The sequence below is a fragment of the Microtus ochrogaster genome, linkage group LG2 (assembly GCF_000317375.1).
Source record: "Microtus ochrogaster isolate Prairie Vole_2 linkage group LG2, MicOch1.0, whole genome shotgun sequence".
In the NCBI taxonomy this organism is placed as follows: domain Eukaryota; kingdom Metazoa; phylum Chordata; class Mammalia; order Rodentia; family Cricetidae; genus Microtus; species Microtus ochrogaster.
Genome location: NC_022028.1, coordinates 6,872,443 through 6,890,579, shown reverse-complemented (window position 1 = coordinate 6,890,579; position 18,137 = coordinate 6,872,443). Strand labels below are relative to the sequence as shown.

The window sequence follows — 18,137 nt, the reverse complement described above, 5'->3', positions numbered from 1 at the left end:
AGAGATGACGCAGCAGTTTAGAGGGCTCATTGTACTGGCTGGAGAGATGACGCAGCAGTTTAGAGGGCTCATTGTACTGGCTGGAGAGATGATTCAGGAGTTGTATCTGCCTGCAGTATCTGCTAGAGGACCCCAGTTTGATTCCCAGCACCAACATTGAGCAGGTTGCATCTGCCTATAACTCCACTTTCAGGGCATCCATCACCTTCTCCTGAACTTATGTACACCACGCCCAACACACATATGCATAAACACAAAAATATTTACTAAAGAAGACCTACAAAATATTCAACAAGTTTATAGAAACAAACAACTTGTACTATCATTGTCAGGGAAATGAAAAACCAAACCTCGTAGGATATTATCTCAATCTTGTTAGAATTGTATTATCAAATGAAACAGAAGCGTCAGAGGACAAAGACAAAAAGGGAACCACTGGAGACTGTTTTTCCTAAATGCACTTTAGTATAGCCATGTAGAAGATAATATAAGGGTCCCTCAAAAGATTAATGGTAGAACTACTGTGTGATCAAGCTATCCAACTACCAAGTTAACAGCCCAAGGATATGAAATTAACATGTCAAAAAGGTAACTTCATATTCATGTTCACAGCAGCACGCTTTACAGTGACCATGACATGGAATCAAAGTGTGCCGGTCTGCAGATGAATGAGAAAGTGGTATGCATGTGGAGATGAAACATCATTCAGATTTTTAAAAGATGCACAGAAGAAGCTTGAGGACAAATAAGCCAGGCCCAGAGGGACAAGAGGCTGGTAATCTCAAAGGTAAAAATTCGGCTCACAGAACTAGTGCTTGGAAATGTAGTTCTCGGGGGCTGGGCAGTAGGAATGTTGGTCAAATAATAAAAAAATTCTATATAAAGAGTAGAATGTATTAAAGAGATATGGTGTACCATGTACTTGCCATCATTAGAAATAGTGTACTAACTGTTCACAGAGTGCATAAATATTTTCACACAAGAATGATTAAGTGTTTGAAATAATATACAGGTTAATGACTTGGTCTGGCCATTACAAAACATGTACATATTTCAAAGTATAGGACAAACACACACACACACACACACACACACACACACACACACACACACACACACATATAAATTTCTATTCAGTTATAATAAATTGAAGAAATCAATAATATATCAATCTAGAAAACTTTAACAAAATGCATACTTTTTCTAGAAGGCTCATCACATCCAAACAAAACCAAAGCTTACCAGAATTTTAATTGGCTTGACTACTTTTCTTGTAATGATACCAGGGGCTCTCAAGCGGATGGCTTCCAGAACACACCACTTAATTAGAAGGAGCTTCTTCAAGTCATCGTCAGACACTTTAATCTTATCTTTCCCTGTAAAGAGAATTGTTTAAAGATTAAAGGAAAGATGTGCTAGAGAGAGCAGAAGGTGATTTTGAGCAAGCTCATCAACGCAGGATAAGCTCACCAAGGAAAGTGCTGCTGGGATGTATTGATTCTGTCTCTTTCCTGTGCCAGAATGGACTGGCACCTAACCCTAGCTGTAACAGTCCTGTGGCTACAAAATGGCTAAGATGGTACCTGTCTGGAAAGCGGTTCCGTTTTTCTCATCTCATTTTTCCTTGTCAAAACCCCCATTGCATTTAACGAAATCGCAGTAAAAGATTGGCAGCACAAGGGGAAAATACAGCAGGCCAGTTAAGTCAAGGTTTCCAAAAAGTGCTGGACATCCTTAGCCATTGGGGGATGCAAATCAACACTGCCTTAAGGGGTTGGAAGATGGCTCAATTGGTAAAGACTTGCCATGCAAGCCTGGGGAACTGAGTTTGAATCCCCAGCACCTATGGAAAAAGCTAGGTGGGGCTGAATGTCAGCATTAAGAAGGTAGAGACGGAGGTCCCTGGGCTTATAGGCCAACCAGTCTAGCAGAATCAGTAAACTCCAGGGCCACTGAAACACCTGTCTTAAAAAATAAGGTAGAAAAGCTTTGTAGAAGACATCTACCATTGACCACTACCAACCACAAGCTGATGTAGAGTGTTCCAGGGATCTGATGCCCTCTTTTAGGCATCAGAGTCACTGCATGTACATGGTGCACATATATACATGTAGATAAAAGCACTCATATATTAAAAATAATGTTTTTAAGTTCTGGAGATCATTACATTGCAAAATAAACCCAACTGTGGAAGATAAGTATCACCATGTTCTCATAGGCACTCACATATATCCATATCCACACATACATATGCAAACATATATCCATATACATACAAACATACACACATGCATACGCACATACACTCAAAAAATACTTTAGGATTGCATTTCATTCTAGTAAGAATGGCTATCAGACAAACAAATGAAAATAATGTTTGCATGTATGTAGACTAAGCAGAGCCTGTCTACATTGCTAGTGGGAGAGGAAACAGGTGCAGCCTCTACAGAGATCAGTATGGAATGTCCTGATGAAACTAAAACGGAACTACCAAGTGATGCAGCTATTCATCTCCTGGGTGTGGTCCCAAAGGACTCTAAGCCGTACACACAGAGATACTTGCATATCCCTGTTTACTGTTGCTCTGGTCTCAACAGTCAAGATAACAGAAACAGCCTAGACATCCATCAGCAGATAAAGGGATGAAGAAAATGTGGTACATATACACAGTGGAATTATATTCAGGTGGAAAGAGGAATGAAAATGGATACAATTTGAGATCACTGGACCTTGTTGCTCATGAAGATGGCATGGGTTTGTTTCCCAGATCTTATCACAACCAGTGACTTCAGTTCTGGGCAGATTCAACACCTTCTTCTGGCACCAGGCAAGCACACAGAGCACATACATGCATGCAGGCAAACACATGTACACATAAAATAAAAATAAACAAGTCTTTTTTAAGTGTTGGAGATCATTATATTACACAAAACAAGGCTGACTGAGAAAGAAATAAATGGTCTGTTTTCTCTTAAGCACAGAATCTATATTGAAATGAATGTATTACACATACATAGGATATGACTGTAGTAAGGAACTAGGAGAGGGAAGAAAGAGTCTTGGGGAGAACAAGAGAGAGTTATGGAATATATATTTATAGGGAAGAGTCAGTTACAGGAGGTCAGATGGGTAAAGGCAACAAGGAGGTGAATAAGAACATAGTACAGGTTTTAGAAAGATGACCTAATGATTCTATGGATTGGAAAACTTAAAGGAAATGGACAACTTTCTGGATAAATATCACTTACCAAAATTTAATCAAGACCAGATAAGCAAATTAAGTAGACCTATAACTGCTAAAGCAATAGAAACAGTCATCAAAAGTCTCCCAACCAAAAAAGCCCAAAGACCAGATGGTTTCAGCTCAGAATTCTACAAGATTTTCAAAGAAGAACTAATATCAATACTCCTCAAATATTCTACACAATATAAATAGAAGGAACATTGTTAAATCCTTTTTATGAAACTACAATTACCTTGATACACAAACCATATAAAGACATTATTAAGAAAGAGAATTATAGACCAATCTCAATCATGAACATTGATGCAAAAATACTAAATAAAATGCTGGCAAATTAAATCCAAGAACAAATCAGAACCACCATCCACCATGATCAAGTCGGCTTCATACCAGAGATACAGGGATAGTTTAACATACGAAAATCTGTCAATGTAATCCACCATATAAACAAACAGAAAAATAAAAACTACATGATCATCTCATTAGATGCTAAAAAAGCTTTCAGCAAAACACAACAACCCCTCGTGATAAAGGTCTTAGAGAGAGCAGGGATACAAGGAACATACCTAAACATAATAAAGGCAATATACAGCAAGCCAACAGCCAACAGCCAACATCAAACTAAATGGAGAGAAACTCCCAGCCATTCCACTGAAATCAGGAACAAGACAAGGGTGTCCACTCTCTCCATATCTATTCAATATAGATCTTGAGGTCCTAGCTAGAGCAATAAAACAACAAAAGAAGATCAAGGGGATACAAATTGGAAAAGAAGAAGTCAAACTCTCACTATTTGCTGATTATATGATAGTTTATATAAGCGACCCCCAAAATTCTACCAAGGAACCTCTACAACTCATAAACACTTTCAGTAATGTAGCAGGATAAGATTAACTAAAACAAATACAAAAACAAAAACAAAAAACAAAGAGTAGCCCTCCTTCACAGATGATAAATGGGCTGAGAAAGAAATCAGAGAAACATTATCCTTCACAATAGCCACAAATAGCATAAAATATCTTGGAGTAACTCTAACCAAACAAGTGGAAGAGCTCTATGACAAGAACTTTAAATCTCTGAAGAAAGAAATTGAAGAAGACACCAGAAAATAGAAAGATCTTCTATGTTCTTGGGCAGGCAGAATTAACATAGTAAAAATGGCAATCTTACCAAAAGCAATCTACAGATTCAATGCAATGTTCATCAAAATCCCAGCAAAATTCTTCACAGACCTTGAAAGAAAAGTACTCAACTTCACACAGAAAAGTTAAAAACCCAGGATAGCCAAACACGATCCCCAACTTCAAACTCTACTACAAAGCTATAGTACGAAAAACAGCCTGGTATTGGCATAAAAACAGACTGGAGGACCAATGGAACTGAACTGAAAACCCGGAAATTAATCCACAAACATTCGAACACCTGATTTTTGACAAAGAAGCAAAAAATATCAAATGAAAAAAAGAAAGCAATCTAACAAATGGTGCTGGCATAACTGGATATCAACATGTAGGAAAATGAAAATAGATCCATATCTATCACCATGGACAAAACTCAAGTCCAAATGGATCAAAGACCTCAACATAAAGCTAGCCACACTGAACCTCATAGAGGAGAAAGTGGGAAGTACATTTGAATGCATTGGCGCAGGAGATCACTTCCTAAATACAATCCCAGTGGCACAGACACCGAGAGAAACAATTAATAAATGGGACCTCCTGAAACCGAAAAGTTTCTTAAAGCAAAAAACATGTTCAACAAGACAAAATGGCAGCTTACAGAATGGGAAATAATCTTCACCAACCCCATATCAGACAGAGGACAGATCTCCAAAATTACAAAGAACTCAAGAAATAGGTTATCAAAAGAACAAATAATCCAATAAAAAATGGAGTACAGACCTAAACAGAGAGCTCTCAACAGAGGAATCTAAAATGGCTGAAAGACACTTAAGGAAATGCTCAACACTTTTAGTCATCAGAGAAATGCAAGTCAAAACAACTCTGAGATTCCATCTTACACCTGTAAGTATGGCCAAGATCAAAAACACTGATGATAACTTATGCTGGAGAAGTTATGGGGTAAAGGGAACACTCCTGCATTGCTGGTGGGAGTGCAAGCTCGTACAGTCCCTTTGGATGTAAGAATGGCAATTTCTCAGAAAATTAGGAAACAACCTTCCTCAAGACCCGGTAATACCACTTTTGGGTATATATCCAAAGGATGCTCAATTATGCCACAAGGACATGTGCTTAACTATGTTCATAGCATAACATAGTTTGTTTGTCATAGCCAGAACCTGGAAATAACCTAAATGCCCCTCAACCAAAGAATGGATAAGGAAAATGTGATACATTTACACAGTGGAGTACTACACAGCAGAAAAAAATGATATCTTGAATTTTGTAGGCAAATGGATGGAGCTAGAAAACATCATTTTGAGTGAGGTGACCCAGAAGTACAAATATCACACTCATAAGTGGCTTTTAGACATAACCAAAGAAAACCAGCTCACAAATCACAATCCCAGAGAACATAGACAACAATGAGGACCCCACATACATGGATCTAATCTACATGGGAAGTAGAAAAAGACAAGATCTCCTGAGTAAATTGGGAGCATGGGGACCTTGGGAGAGGATTGAAGGGAAGGGGAGAAGCAGGGAGGGGAGCAGAGAAAAATGTACAGCTCAATAAAATCAATTAAAAAATGAAAAAAAAACAAAGTATATGTAGAGATATTTGCATATGAAAACATCACAATGAAACTCATTTCTTTGTATGTTAACAAAGTTAATTTTAAAAGACACACACAGACACACAGAAACACTCACACAGCCACACTCACAAACACACACAGGCACACACACACAGATACTCATACACAGACACACAAAGAGACACACACACAGAGATATTAAAAGTGGTCTGGCCTTCCTTCCTGACAATTATTGTTTGTTTTTGTTGTTTTGGTTTGACAAATGGAGACCAGGTCTGGCCTTCAACTCAATCTTGATCCTTCTGATACCTTTGACTGAAGGCATTCACCATCATGCCCAGCTCTTTTACTTTTCTATTTAGTTACTTTTTATAGAATCCAAAGACAGGGACAGTAGGGTAAGGGGGGGGGGCTTCTTCACTACATTAGTGGGTCCTCTTGTTTATCGCAGTGGTCACCACAGCTGACAAAGATCAGTGCATCAGGACCTGGGGCACAGCCGTTTAACCGCACTGCTCAGGAGAGAAGCAGGTGGATGTCTGAGAGTTTGAGGCCAACCTGGTCTACAGTTCCAAGCCAGGTGGGGCTTCAAAGGGAGACTCAAATAATCAAAACAAATAAAATGAAAATAATAAATCTATCAAAAGTAAAATCAGTTGCCATCAGTGATTATAAGAGGCTCCTTTCCCTCAGAGGTGTCAGGTTATGAGTGCACGCACACGTTTATGTGTCTGTGTGTGTGTGTCTCTCTCTATCTGTGTGTGTGTATGTTTGTGTGTCTCTGTATGTGTGTGTCTGTGTGTGTGTACATGCATGCACCTGCTTCTCTGTACACACATGTGGTGGCCAGACATCGACACTGGGCAGTTCCTCTCCTGTTCTCCACTGTATTTTCTGAGTCTGTCACTACACCTGGAGCTTAGAATTCTGACTAGACTGGCTTGGCCAGAGGGTCCTCTGTATCTGTCTATCTCCACTGCAACCCCAGGAGTGGCATGTGTGCTCATGCCTGGCTTTTCATGGTGCTGGGGAGCTCACTTGGCCACCATAATTGTGTACTGGGCACTTTACCCATTGGCTCTGTTAGAGAGTCTAAAAGGCTTCTCAGAGCACAATGGCCAACACTGAGACTCTTTCTTCCTCCACTACAATCGCCCCTGTTGTCTTGCCATGACCAAAAATGGTTGGAATCTGCCAAGTTGCTAGAACTTTCGATCAGTCATCCCTGCTGCCTCTGACTGACACTGTGACAGAATACAGAATTTACACTTGGTTCTTTGGCTCCTCAAACTTTGGTGAACCACTGAGTGACAGGGGAGAGAGGAGCGTATTTTATCCATACTCGAACTGACGTTAGTGAGGTGATGCTGGGAGGACAGGGGAAAGTTATCCAAGAAATCAACTCTGGATCCTAGGACTAGAACTCTGAGCCCTCAACCCACACCTCAACTTCTGGGGGAGTTTAACTTCTTGATGGAATCAACCACGTTTGTGAAAGGCAACGTCCCTAAAATCGCTTCTGGAGTGTTTGAATACACCCATGTGTTGGGAGGGTCACACACACCAGCTCTAAGGGGCAAGACATCCCACTGCTGGCCCCGTTCAGATGCTTCCCTCTATCTGGCTACTCCTCTGCATCGGTGATAACAAGCTTCATAATAACTAAGTGATGGTAAGCTAAGTGTTTCTCTGAACTCTGCATTATTAGGGCAAATCACCGTGGCTTGAGGAGGGTTGTGGAAACCCCCAATTTGCAGCTAAGATGGACATAGTTTGAATGACCTGGGGCCTACTACTTTCTGTGGTTATTTAACGCGAGGGCTCTAAAGTGGGGTTTAGCCCTGAACTTTCAAGGTCTCCACTAAGATCCGGGAGCTAGTACTGAAACTGGATTAAGTTCTACAGCATCCAGTTGATGTCTGAAGAGAAGTATAAAATGCCTCAGTGTAGAAAGATAATGCCATTGCTTTCTCTTTGGCAAATACAGCTTACATACCTTTTTTATTGCCCCTCACATGGAATCTTGGAGACTGTGTGACCTTTGTACATTACCCTGTTCACCTGACTCAGCTGGCATGCCTAATATAAAGGAGGAGCAGTGACTGTATCTGCCTTATAGAATTGCTGTCAGGACTGGAGAGGCAAATGTGTGTAAATCTCTCAAAGTCCTAGCTGTCAAATGTCATTAACTCGGCAAGTGCCACCCTCATTAGGAGTCCCTCTGCCCTTTGTAGCTGTTTGAAAGGCTGGCTCCCACGCACCTTTCAGGTCACAGGTGAAACATCCCCTAACAGAGCCTCTCCTGAACCATCCCAGTTCTCCCCCAATTCACTGCCATGCCATTATATCTTCATGGGTTTGATACAGGAATTAATCCAGCTTATGATATTATCATAGGATTCCCCAAATGTAATAACATTTCATTTCTTTCTGAATCTCATTTATTTAATAATACCCACTGATGTGTGATTATGATCTAACACAGTGTCTCGTACATGGGAAACAGTCTGTACGTTATTACTGATGGGGTAAATGAATGGATAAATGGGCTGATTCTAAAACAGTAGGAGATTGATAGCCGGGCAGTGGTGGCGCACGCCTTTAATTCCAGCACTCGGGAGGCAGAGGCAGGTGGATCTCTGGGAGTCCGAAGCCAGCCTGGTCTACAAGAGCTAGTTCCAGGACAGGCACCAAAGCTACAGAGAAACCCTATCTCGAAAAACCCAAAAAATAAAATAAAAAAAAAAGAGAGAAGATCAATTTTTAAAAGCTGTGCGTGTAGACAATGGGAAAGGTTTAGAGACAATTCTGAGTTAGAATGGGGAAAATGTTTAAGTTAATTAGAATTTAGTGCAAACCTTGCATGTACTGGACCCAGGAACTGACAGTTCTGGGACGTCCCCCAGTGCTGTTACGCTGCAGGTCTGTGGGCCATACTCTAATCACAAACACAGTGATGGATTCAAAGAAAAGGAAGGGATCTGTGAATACCCTGTCTTACACGTACACAGTCCTGGGTTCGATTCCCAGTGCAGCAAGTCAGTTAATAAACAAACAAATGACTCTCTTGTGTTTTATTCATTAAATATTCTCATTTGAAAACTGCTCTTATTGCTATAGTGATTTTGAAATTATCTCTTCTATTTAAACACAAAAGTAAATAAATTTAGAGAGTGAAAATGATGACTTAAATCAGAGTTAGGTCAGAAGTCCAAGTACATGTACTGACACCAACCATCACTCACCTGGCTCTGATTTCTGTCCGTGTATAAGAAAGGACTTTTAGTTCTCGTGCTGAGCCATGAATCTAGGTCATAATTCATCAACCCTGATAACTTTTAATCCAGAAATTCCATCCACTTCAAGATTACATTCTAATTGTATTTGTGTATGTGTTGGGGGTTGAGTGTATGTCAGGCAACACACACAGAGGTCAAGGTAACTCAGGAAGAGTTGGTTCCCTCCTTACACCATGTGGGTCCTGGGCAGAGACCCAGGTCTTTAGGCTTCGTGGTAGGTACAGTTATCCTCTGAGTCATATCACCAGGCCTTAGTTTTGTAATTTATATAACTACAAAGTTGTCAGCTCCCTCTGAGCATTGGCACATCAGAGACCACTGGCCAAGCTTGCTATCTATCTATCTATCTATCTATCTATCTATCTATCTATCTATCTATCTATCTATCTATCCATCGCCCATCCCTATATTATTTATATACCTACCAACCTATTATGTTTATCTAGCTATCTACCTATCATCCATGTATCTACCTGCTGTTTATCTATCTACTTACCTACTATCTATCTATTTATCTATCTATCATCTAATATCTATCTACCTACCTACCTATATGTTACATTTATCTATCTACCTAGCTATCTATCATCTGTCTGCCTATCTATGGTGTGAGAAGTCCTTCTGTATATGTGTTCCTTTTATTGGTTAATGAATAAGGAAACTGAGCATATAGCAGGGAAGAACAGAGCTAGGTGGGAAAAAATAAACTGAATGCTGGGAGAAAGGAGGTGGAGTCAGAAAGATGCCATGGAGCCACAAGACAAGAAAGACACAAGCTGCCAGCTGGAACCTTGCTGGTAGGCCACAAGCCTTGTGATAAATATAAAATAATAGAAATGGGTTAATTTAAGAGATAAGAGTGAGCTAGAAATATGCATAAGCCAATAGGCCAAGAAGTGTTGTAATTAATACAGTTTCTGTGTGATTATTTTGGCTCTGGGCAGCCAGGAACAAACAAGCGGCCTTCATAAAACAGATTGGCATCCAAATGGTGTAAGAAGTCTTTCTGTATATGCATTGCGTTTATTGGTTAACAAATAAAGAAGTTGCTTTCGGTCAATGGTTTAACAGAATATAGCCAGGCTGGAAGATATATACAGAGAGTAGGCAGAGTCCAAGAGATCCCATATATCCGCCACCTGGAACAGATGAGCCGGAACCCTGCTGGTAAGTCATGAGCCTCATGGTAAAATATAAAATAAAGGAAATGGGTTAATACTAGATATAAGAGCTATCTAGCAATAGGCTTAAGTGATTGACCAAGCAGTGATTTAAATAATATAGTTTCTGAGTGACTATTTTGTGTCTGGGCAACGGGGAACGAACAAGCAGCCTTCCTATCTATCTATCTATCTATCTATCTATCTATCTATCTATCTATCTATCTATCTATCTACCTATCCATTATCTATCTACCTGCCCATTATCTATCTACCTACCTATTATCTGTCTGTCTGTCTGTCTATCTATCTATCTATCTATCTATCTATCTATCCATCTACCTATCTACCTACCTATCATCTGTCCATCTGCCTATCTACGTATCTACTTACCTACCTATCATCTATCTCTATTGACCTCACATTTCTTTCTTATCTCACAGATAAGACTGTAGTTCAGCAAAAATGACAACAGGCCAAACACAGCTCACTGCTTTATTTTTATAAATATTTGCCTTCCAATAAAAATATCAACACTCATCTGTGGTTGGCTTTGCCCTTCAATGGCAGATAATAGGAGGCCACAGAAATTTTATGGTTCATAAAATCTAAAATACAGAAAATATGGAAAGCAGTCTATGACTGCCCACAGGCAAGGAGAGAATGAGCTATTATTAGGTTTGCCCAAAGGACCAATTTTTATTCCGGGTCCGGTAGTTTACAAGTATGATAAATTCTGTGTGGTCTTCACTGCCCTTATCACTTCTATGTTCAGGTCAAGTGTGCGATGCCTAGTGTACTATTTTAATCTCAGCAACCCATGGAAAATACAGGACCAGGGAGGAAACACGCTTCTTTAGAGTACGGTTGCTGTGATGCTTTTGCTCACACACTCAGAGAGCACATGCACAGTTGTGCTAAGAGACCAGTTTCCCGGCACTCGGTTTCTACATGTACTCCTTTTTGAGAGAGATCTAAGAAAACACTGCAGTTGAGTCTCCCCCCTCCCCTCTCCTCCCTCCTCCCCCACACAGTAGCCTTTCCCCAGCTTTATCAGAGTGCTCCCCACTCAGCCACCCTGATTTTTTCTATCTGCTCCATTATCCCTCTGGTGAAGCCATCTCCTGGGTACCAAACAGAAAGGGCAATTTGGTAACACATGGCATCTAAGGGAAAACCCCTAGGGATTCAGGTCAGACACTGGAAAGAAAGCCTGATAACAGATGTCTGCCCTTTTGTCTACAAGCCAGCCTGGCTGAAGAACCATCCATCTATTCCCATGTATGTCTTATTCCTGTGAGGCGTGTGCCACAGCAACCCATATGAACTGAGAAATAATAAAGATACATAATTTCTGTTATAAATAAATTGGGTTGTTTGATAACTTTGGTAATAAGGGCGAGTTTGGAGGAGTATATGATAGGCCAGCCATTTTTGATAACTGAATAGACCAAATACCTGCAACTTCTGCTATCTGAATATTTTATATAGAAGAAGAAAACACAGGTAAACAGTTAAATATGGTATGGTAAGTGATCTACACCAACCTGAAAGGGTGTGTGGAAAACTAAACTAAAGTGTGCAGAGAGAATAAGAACACAAGGGAGGAAGGAAGAGAAGTCAGGCAGGAGGGAGGGAAGGAAAGCCTTCTTGGGGTGTATACTAAGGCCTGTTGTACAAACCATTCGATGCATGAGGAGTGGTCAAAAGGAAAAGGTCTGGGACTGCTGGGGTTTGCATTACAAAGGTGGCAGCTGGCAACAAGGTATCAGGAGAAGGGGGGTGTCCCATTGTCCCTGGAATCCTGATTCCTGGGTCTCAGTATCTGCTCTCTGCCCTTTCTGTATGGGGCTGCCTCACTGCACACCACCTAGATCATGGTTGTCCCAAGTATCATCTTTAAGTGTTAGTTGACCTTATCAAAATGTTAAAACTATGAGGCATGGGAAGTCAATGCTATACTGGGTCCGGAAACAGCCTACAGTGGAAAGTCTTGTCTGCCCTTTGGGCTCCCAGCTATGAGGCTGTCAGTCACGAGCTATGAGGCTAAGGCTCACCCAGAAGCTTATGGCTACAGCACAATGAAACAGGGATGTGGAACGTTTGGTGATCAGTACTAGAAACCAGAGATCTGAAACAGGCTTCAAACCAGATTCCTCTTGATCCTAAAACTGTGGGAGACCTAATGAGTTAGGACCCTCCATAAACAGACATTACAGTTAAGTTAGCCAGGTCCTCCAATTCAGATCCTATTACTGACTTCTCCAAATGACTGGTCTCCCCCTACAATAACTATTTAGAGAAATTATTTTTGAACAAATTCACCAATCATCCCTTCCTCTTGTTTTTTATTTCTTTTGCTGTTTGAGTTCCCTATTTCCATAGCATACAAATAATAAATATTTTTCTACTAGACCAAAGGTACGGAGTGACAACATTTGGGGTTAATGCTTCAAATAAGATAGGAAGAATTCCAAAGGGAACCGTTCTGGTAATTTATCTTCATTGTCAACCTGAAAGAAATGACCTAGAAGACACACCACCGGGCAGACTGTGACAGCATTTCCCAGAGGAGTAACTGAGGAGGAAAGACATGCCCCGAATGTGGGTGGCACTGGTGAAGGAGGTCCTTTCATTGGTTGAATAAAGAGACTGCCTTGGCCTTTTGATAGGGCTGCCCTTAGATGGACGGAGTAGACAGAACAGAATGCTGGGAAGAAGGGAAGTGTGGCAGACGCCATGATTCTCCGACCCGAGATGGATGTAGTTTAGAATCTTGCCAGTAAGCCATAGTCACATGGTGATTCACAGATTTAATAGAAATGGGTTAATTAAGATGTGAGAGTTAGTCCGTAAGAAGCTAGAGCTAATGGGCCAGGCAGCAATTTAATTAATATAATTTCCTTGTGGTTATTTCGGGGGTTAAGCTAGCCAGGCGGCAGGATGCAGCCCGCTCCTCATTACAACACAGTACCATTTGTGGACTGGAGTTACAGACCAAATAAAAACAGGAAAAAGAAGTAAGCCAGCTGAGCACCTGTATTCAACCCTCTCTGCCCCCGACTGCAGAGCCCTGTACAGACATGCAACCAGCCACTGTCATTTCTGCCCGTGACTGCACATACGACCAGCCTCTGTGCACTTCTGCCCGTGACTACAGACATGCGACCAGACACTGTGCACTTCCAACCGTGACTGCAGACATGTGACCAGCCCCTGTGCACTTCCACCCGTGACTGCAGACATGCGACCAGCCCCTGTGCACTGCTGCCACCATGATTTTCCTGAGTGATGGGCAGATCCCTACAAACCTCACCCAGGACAAACCTTCCTCCCTTAAGTTGCTTTTGGCTAATATTTTGTCACATTAATGAGAAAAAATAACATATCTCTTTGTTCTAACCGCTCCCTGTTCTAACACATGCATACTTCTGACCTGGGATGTTTGAACTTAAGCATGGTGAAGTTTCTGACCTCTTTTAGAGAATTTTCTAAAAAGTTTTTAATTTTAATTATTACTATTAGACTAATTGTACTGTAGAAACATTTTATATCACATAACAGAATACAGAACTGAATGAAAGCTTGCTTCTAGTGGAAATAGCTAAAACTATGATGTACAAATGTATAAGCGATGGAAAACAAGTGTTTTAATCATGTATTTTTAGTTTCTCAAATTACAGTGTGATGTGGGAAAATAAAGTATCATTCTTCGACAAGACAAAAGAAATAGCCTAGATTTTTCAAACATCTTTCTGATAAAAGACCACTTTGTCAAAACTGTGAGAAATGGCTCTGCAGCAGTTCTGTCGGGATTTCAGCGCTCATCTGTGGTGTGCTGTTCCAGTCCCGTGGCTCTAAATTTAGAAAGCTCCACTTGGGAGAATTCCAAGGTAATCACCAGGAGAGCCGGAGCCTCGTAGAGACGGAGACCACTACGGAGAGAGGCCAGGAAAGGAGCAGAAGGGGTCGCAGGTAAAATTTAGAAACTGCCTGTTTAACGCTTGGCATAAATGCAATAAAATCAAACCTTAGGATATTTGAAAATAAATAAAAGAAATGATGACTCTTGTATTCAGAGAGAGAGAGAGAGAGAGAGAGACAGAGACAGAGAGAGAGACAGAGACAGACAGAGACAGAGAGAGACTGACTTTTGGCTGGCAGTGGTGGTGCATGCCTTTAATGCTAGCACTCAGGAGGCCAAGGCAGGCAGATCTCTGTGAGTTTCAAGGCCAGCCTGATCTACAGAGCAAGTTCACAACAGTCAGGTACACAGAGAAATCCTTTCTCAAAACAAATGGAAAAAAAGAAGGAAGGAATGAAGGAATTTTTAATGTATCACATTTAATTTCTAGATAAAAGTCATAATTACACAGAGATGATATACTATTTCTTGTTAAGTATAAATGAGAGATTTAGATGCTGTTATTTCAGGTACTGACTTACATTAAAAACATGCTACATATCTGCCGAGATCAGACTGAACCCTGCCCAAACTTATGCCATGTTTTGTAAAATATTCATTTTTCAGACTATGCCTTACCTCAAGAAATTCTATTTTACAAGCAGACTTTCCCCCAGTTTTGACATGAAGGATAACCACCCCTGGATGGGCACGTGAAGAAGGCCATCTACCTGGCAGGTGGTCCATCTGTCCGCTGGTTCCTTCACCTGGACTCGGTTCTGTCAGCTCTACAGTTAATACAACCATGCAGGTTCACTTCCAGCCTGTGACTTACAGTGTGGCCTGACTCACAAGCGCAACTACTTCCCAATGGAAGCTCATGTTCTCTCTTAGAAATACAAACTCTGTTACATTTCCAACAGCTTCCTAGCTCCTCAAAACTTCAGAAATTGATTGAATTCTGTGGTGGCCTTTTAGCCCTTAATAGCCATTATGTGACCTACACATAGATAGATAGATAGATAGATAGATAGATAGATAGATAGATAGATAGATAGATAGATAGATAGATAGATAGATAGATAGATTAAGACTACAATAAAAGTGAATCTTGGTCACCTAGCCCAAGGCTACCAAGGGAAAAGGGAAGTCTGGAAAATTGATGCCATGGAAATTGGCATTGCCTGTAATTTACTGTTAGTCAATGATTGAGAGAAGATGCAAACATGATCCCCTACTTCTGACATTGCACACTCAAAACATACTTGTGGGTTTTTTTTATTTTATTTATTTATTATGTATACACTATTCTGTCTGTGTGTATGTCTGCAGGCAGAAGAGGGCACCAGACCTCATTACAGATGGTTGTGAGCCACCTCGTTGTTGCTGGGAATTGAACTCAGACCTTTGGAAGAGCAGGCAATGCTCTTAACCACTGAGCCATCTCTCCAGCCCCATACCTGTGTTATATGTAGCTCAAACCGATGCTGGAGGAGCTAGAGCAATGTTAATGACTGATTGGCTACCTCACATCACAGATATGTTAGCTCCTTCATTGAGTCTTCATGGATACCTCCCAATACTCCAGTCTCAAACAAATTAATGTGCCCAACCAACTGTGCGAGACGGGCTTTTCTGCCAAAGATGGTTGGTCTTCTATAGCCCTCTTCCACCTAGTGAAACCCTCATGCATGTGCTTGTTTGCCTAAACCCCGACGACAGACATCCTTGAAACTTCACTCTCTCTTAGACCTTTCCCCTTTGTGTTGATCACAAATTAGCCAATCCCATCAGACTGTGAGGTCAAGGTCCCAACAATGCAGTGGGCCATGGGCCCCACCCTGCATTAGAATAAACTCACTGAATTGAACTCCCCATCCAGGTGTGTTTTCTCTCCCAAGTTGGATAATTGTGCATCATTTTGAAAAAGTAATGACTGTCTTGCCCAGTGACTTTGGCATTGCTTGTACATCTGTATTGCAACATCATAAATATTCTAATATTCTTTTCCAACACAGGGAGACATGTTGACAGCTTCACAGCAGCCTTTACGGCAAACAAGAAGCCGCACTCGTGCTAATATCCCATATTGCTTTCCAAAGGAGGGCAGGGAATAAAAATGACAAAAATCACAGCCTAAAAGGATCTTGGACACACGAGCACAAGACAATTCATCAGGATATAAATAACTATAATACAAGTCTCAGAGCAGAGGATTCAGGCATCAATGGAATTCATCTCCTCTTGCCTGTGGCTGGAATTTATATAAGCCTAGAAGGGTGGGTAGGAGTCACCCAACCAGAAGGAAAAATAACAAATTCTAAAATAAGTCATGAAACTATAATTTCTTAGACTTAAGAAGGAATGAGTCAACTAGAACAGCAAAGGATTTCAAAGATAACTCCACTGTTTTTTCATATTTTAAGCCCCTTTCCTCATACAAATAGATATACATACATATGTAATAAACACGAAGAATGAATGTTTCTTTAGTCAAATATTAGGTAGCTAAAGAGACATCAGCAGTCTTGGAGGACATTAAGGATGGGGGGGTTACCTCATAATCAGCTCTAGACACCACCTCCTGTTACCAAGGTAACAGGAGAAAGGGAAGCATCACATTTCCCCTCCTTAAAATTTAAAGTGTCATATAAAAAGGTGGGCTTTGATGAAGCCTATTGAAGAAAATCTAATTCCTACTGGTCAAAAAAAGGGCCTGAATGGAGATATGCTATTCTGATGGATCTCAAAGACACTTTAAATATCATTGTCCTTTCTCTTAAGCTCACCCAACAGCACCTGTCAATCACCTAGCCAGAAGATCATGTCACGAGATATATATATATGCTTGAAGGCAAGCCACTGGAATGGGAGGAATAATTATCCCCTCAAGGAAAACAAAATAAACTTATGCCCTCCAGAAACCCTCTCAAGGCAGTTGCTTCCAAATCTTTACTGCTAAGTGTGCAAAATAATAACTTTCCCTCTGACTTCTTTCTCTCTGCTTTTCACATACTGGCCTGAGTCTGAAGCACACTTCCCTTGACACTCTGAGCTGTTGCAATCTTGCTTGAACACCTCACAACATCTGCAGCTGCCTGCAGAGCTCCACTGCTGGTCCTAGCCCAGAAGGCAGGACACGCTTTCTTCCTCTTTCCCATGCTCCTCCAGGCTGTTGCCATGGCTTCTATAACACTTGCCTGCTGCTTCTCTCAAACTCTAATAAAATGGCCCTCAAATTCTTTCTGATTTAGTTTTTAAACTCCCTCTATGGGTTCCACAAAAGGGAACCCTGATTCTCCCAATGTTGACTGAGGTTTGCTGCCCCCCCCACCCCAGTCCCACAGCCTTTCACTCCCAAAGAAGCACACAGAGGTCTACATTAATCATAAATTGGTTGGCTTATTAGCTCAGGCTTCTTATTAACTAATTCTTACATCTTACATTAATCCATAATTCTTGTCTGTGTTAGCCATGTGGCTTGGTACCTTTCATCAGTGAGGCATTCTCATCTTGCTTCCTCTTTGTCTGGGTGATGACTGCAGACTGACTCTTACCTCTTCTCAGAGTTCTCCTGTTCTCATCACCCTGCCTCTACTTACTGCCTGGTCACCCCACCTACACTTCCTGCCTGGCTACTGGCCAATCAGTATTTTAATAAAATACAAGTGGCAGGGTACAAACCATTGTCCACAGCTTCCCGTGACACTGAAACAGCATTCTGTAAGAAACTAACTAATAACTCTGGAGAAAGAATCCATGTTTTGGCAAGAGGAAAATGGCAGACAGTGATTAAGTCATTCATTCATAT

The 18,137-nt window shown here is 41.0% G+C and overlaps 1 protein-coding gene across 3 annotated transcripts in view; it reads right to left on the bottom strand.

The window, feature by feature from the left end:
* The window catches only part of LOC101997958 (24-hydroxycholesterol 7-alpha-hydroxylase), an 88,093-nt gene that overhangs the window by 29,445 nt on the left and 40,511 nt on the right, over window positions 1-18,137 (bottom strand). For all 3 annotated transcript variants that reach the window (XM_013350974.1, XM_005359803.1, XM_005359805.1), the window contains exon 8: window positions 1,243-1,376. In XM_013350974.1, the coding sequence (XP_013206428.1) occupies window positions 1,243-1,376 (134 nt within the window). The remainder of the gene's footprint in view (window positions 1-1,242; window positions 1,377-18,137) is intronic.